This window comes from Arachis stenosperma, chromosome 6 (genome assembly GCF_014773155.1).
Source record: "Arachis stenosperma cultivar V10309 chromosome 6, arast.V10309.gnm1.PFL2, whole genome shotgun sequence".
Taxonomy (NCBI): domain Eukaryota; kingdom Viridiplantae; phylum Streptophyta; class Magnoliopsida; order Fabales; family Fabaceae; genus Arachis; species Arachis stenosperma.
In genome coordinates, this window is record NC_080382.1 from 113,270,696 (window position 1) to 113,273,837 (window position 3,142).

The following is a 3,142-nucleotide window of genomic DNA, read 5'->3' on the forward strand; positions in this document are numbered from 1 at the left end:
AAGTACTAAAGAGTTGATTCACCATGTGCATGTTTTCGGTTCGGTAAGCAGAAAGCAGTCTAAAAAAAATTAGACGAATATATTCTATTTTGTTCCCTAAGCACTATATAATTGTTTCACCGTAATTAAGATTTTGGTTCACCATAATTAAGATTTCGGTTCACCATGCAAACCATCTGTGTTGTGGATGAAAATTTTGTCCCAAAGGTGAGAATGATTTTCAAGACACTAGAAGAAGCTGGAAAGTTCTACAAATATTATTCCAAACTTGCTGGTTTTTCTACCAAAATAAGGAACATGACTCGAGACGGAGACAAGATTAAGAATCAACTAATTGTATGCTCCAGAGAGGGGAGGTGGAAATCAAAGATATCTCCAACTCTGAAGACAAATCCTTCAGCTGGGTTAAATTGTCCAGCCAGAATTTATGTACACATAATGAAGGATGTTGGTCTTTGAACAAATTCCAAAGTTGTTTTGAATCACTCACATTCTTATTGTGCAGACTAGACTAAGATGCTCAAACAACACAAAGAGCTTAGCATGTTCGTGCGTCGCACCATCGAAACCCATGAGGAAGCTGGAATCAGACCGAGCAAAACTTACCAATCATTTGTGGCAGCAGCTGGTAGCCACCGTGAACTAGGTTTTATAGAAAAAGACGTAAGAAATTACATCACAAGAAAAGTACGAAATATTTCCAAAGAAGACGATGCCAAAGAATTTGGAAAGTACCTAGTTAGAATGAAAGAAAAGAACCAAAATTTCTTCTTTGAGCTCAACCTTGAAGGCGATTACTGCATTAAACAAGCATTCTGGGCTGATGCAAGAAGCATGGCTACATTTGATTATTTCAGAGACGTAGTTTCATTTGACACCACCTATAACACAAACAGGCATTCGGTTCATTCAAATATATTTTTGATGTTCAGTGAGTGTATATATTTTGATTCACCATCTTGTGGTTGTTATTTATGTAGGTACAATTTGGTTTTAGATTCTTTTGTTGGTGTGAATCACCACGGCCAGTGGACACTTCTTGGATGCGCGCTGATGAAAAATGAGGACATCCAATCATTCAAAGGCTATTTGAGTGTTGGTTACGTTGCATGGGCGGGAAGGCACCAAAAGGTATTCTTACCGATCAATGCGCATCGGTTCAAAGGGCAATTGAGCTGTGCATGCCAACAACAATTCCCCGCTGGTGCATCTAGCACATTATGAAGAAGATTCCAAGAAAATTAAATGGCTACAAGGGGCACATCGATATTGAACAAGAGATGAGCCATGTTGTTTGGAACTCATACACAAAAGATGCATTTAACAGAAACTAGAACAATTTTCTTACAAAGTATGGCCTCGGATGATCGCCATATATGGATTCCGGTTTACTTAGATCACCACTTTTGGGCCGAGATGAGAAGCACGCAAAGAAGCGAGAGTATGCATTCATTTTTCAACAAGTTGATCACACGGAATAACTCCTTGAGACAATTCGTGAAGTAATACGACAATTGCCTAGCAAGCAGAGAGAGAATTCGATGCTGCAGATTTTCACACCGTGATACCATGTGCAACAAAATCAGCAATAAAGGCACAATTTTATCATGTATATACCCATGAGAAGTTCAAGGATGTTCAAGCTCAATTCAGAGGTGAACTGAACTGTATCACAAGATCAATGCATTCCACCCTAGGTTTCACAACATATGAAGTAATAGAGCAGGTTTCCAACTCCACATTCAATAAGTTTGTCGTCACCTACGACGCAGTATCACGAGATGTAAAGTGCCATTGCTTGTTGTTTGAGTCTAGGGGCATATTGTGCTGCCATTCCCTAAGTGTCCTAAGCTTTAAGCGAGTGGATAACGTGGCACCGAAATACATATTGGAACATTGGAGCAAGAACATAAAGAGGAGGCATACACACATCAAGAGCAACCAAGATGAACCTCTACTGGAGCCAAAAAGTAAGAGATTTGACGAATTGGTGTTTCGGTCACATAATATATGTGAATTTACTTCTGAGTCTGAAAAGTTGACCAGAATTTTGCACCGAGCATTTGATAAGGTCATGGCGGAGATGGAAGAATATCAAGGGAGAAGCAAAGGAAAAAGTTTGTTAACCCACGAATAAGCGACATTAAGCAATGTGAATGACCTTCAAAGCCCACCACGTGTCAAAACAAGAGATCGGCCTAAGAATAGACTTGGATCAAACCTGGAAAAAAAGATCTCAAATGCCATGAAGAAAAAGAAAAAGACATCTCCAAGCGAGGTAAAATTGACTTGCTTTTGATTAGTTAAAAATTCAAATGTTCATTTTGCTAATATACAATTATGTCTTTTGTAGTTGAACCTTTTAGACTCTGGATCATCGATTCAGTCAAGCTCCACTCTTTACAATACACCAGATATGAATTATCCAAGAGAGGATTGTACAAGTTTTAGTTTTTATTAATGTAAATTTTTGTTCACCCATGAGAAAATTTCGGTTCACCATGGTTATAGCAGGTTTAATTTCTGAATGTTGATAGTCTTTAATGAATAGTCACTTTTTTGTGAAATTCTATATTGATATATGCAGTTTTTCTATTCGTCTAGTGTATTAATTTCTAAGTTGAATAATTAGAATTTGTTTTTTGGTTCATGGTTCAAAGTTCAGAGTTCAAGGTTTAGGGTTTAGGATTTAAGGTTTAGGGTTTAGGATTTTTGGGTTCAGGGTTCAGTGTACAAGGGTTCAATGTGTTTCAAACTTTTGATTCGCCCCGTGTATTAATTTTGGTTCACCATGTTCATGGTTGAGAGTTTAGGGTTTAGGGTCTAGGGTTTAGGGTTCAGGGTTAAGGGTTTTAGGGTTTACGGTAGGGTTCAGGGTTTAGGGTTTAGGGTTTAGAGTTTAGGGTTTAGGGTTAGGGTTCAGGGTTTAGGGTTTAAGGTTTAGGGTTTAGGTTATGGTTTTAGGGTTTTAGTGATTCAGGGTTTATGGGTTCAGGGTTCAGGGTTCAGGGTTCTTGTTTTATTCTTTAGGGCTTAGGGTTTAGGATTCAGGGTTTAGGGGTTCAGTGTGTTTCTACCTTTTGGTTCGCCCAGTGTATGAATTTCAGTTCACTGTGTTCTTTTGGAGTTCGTAATATATTGG

General features: G+C 38.3%; 1 protein-coding gene across 1 annotated transcript; it reads left to right on the forward strand.

Moving 5' to 3' along the window:
- Positions 1 to 516: 516 nt before the first annotated feature.
- Positions 517 to 2,137, forward strand: LOC130934420 (protein FAR1-RELATED SEQUENCE 4-like). The gene is made up of 3 exons (XM_057863999.1): positions 517 to 896; positions 981 to 1,131; positions 1,523 to 2,137. The coding sequence occupies exons 1-3, from the start codon at positions 517 to 519 to the stop codon at positions 2,135 to 2,137; spliced, it is 1,146 nt and encodes a 381-aa protein (XP_057719982.1).
- The last annotated feature ends 1,005 nt before the right edge of the window (positions 2,138 to 3,142 follow it).

Coding starts and splice junctions, on each gene's coding strand:
- LOC130934420 (XM_057863999.1), top strand. CDS start 517: ATGCTCAAACAACACAAAGAGCTTAGCATGTTCGTGCGTCGCACCATC. Junction 897..980: donor ACCACCTATAACACAAACAG/GCATTCGGTTCA, acceptor TTATTTATGTAG/GTACAATTTGGTTTTAGATT. Junction 1,132..1,522: donor GGGCGGGAAGGCACCAAAAG/GTATTCTTACCG, acceptor ACAATTGCCTAG/CAAGCAGAGAGAGAATTCGA.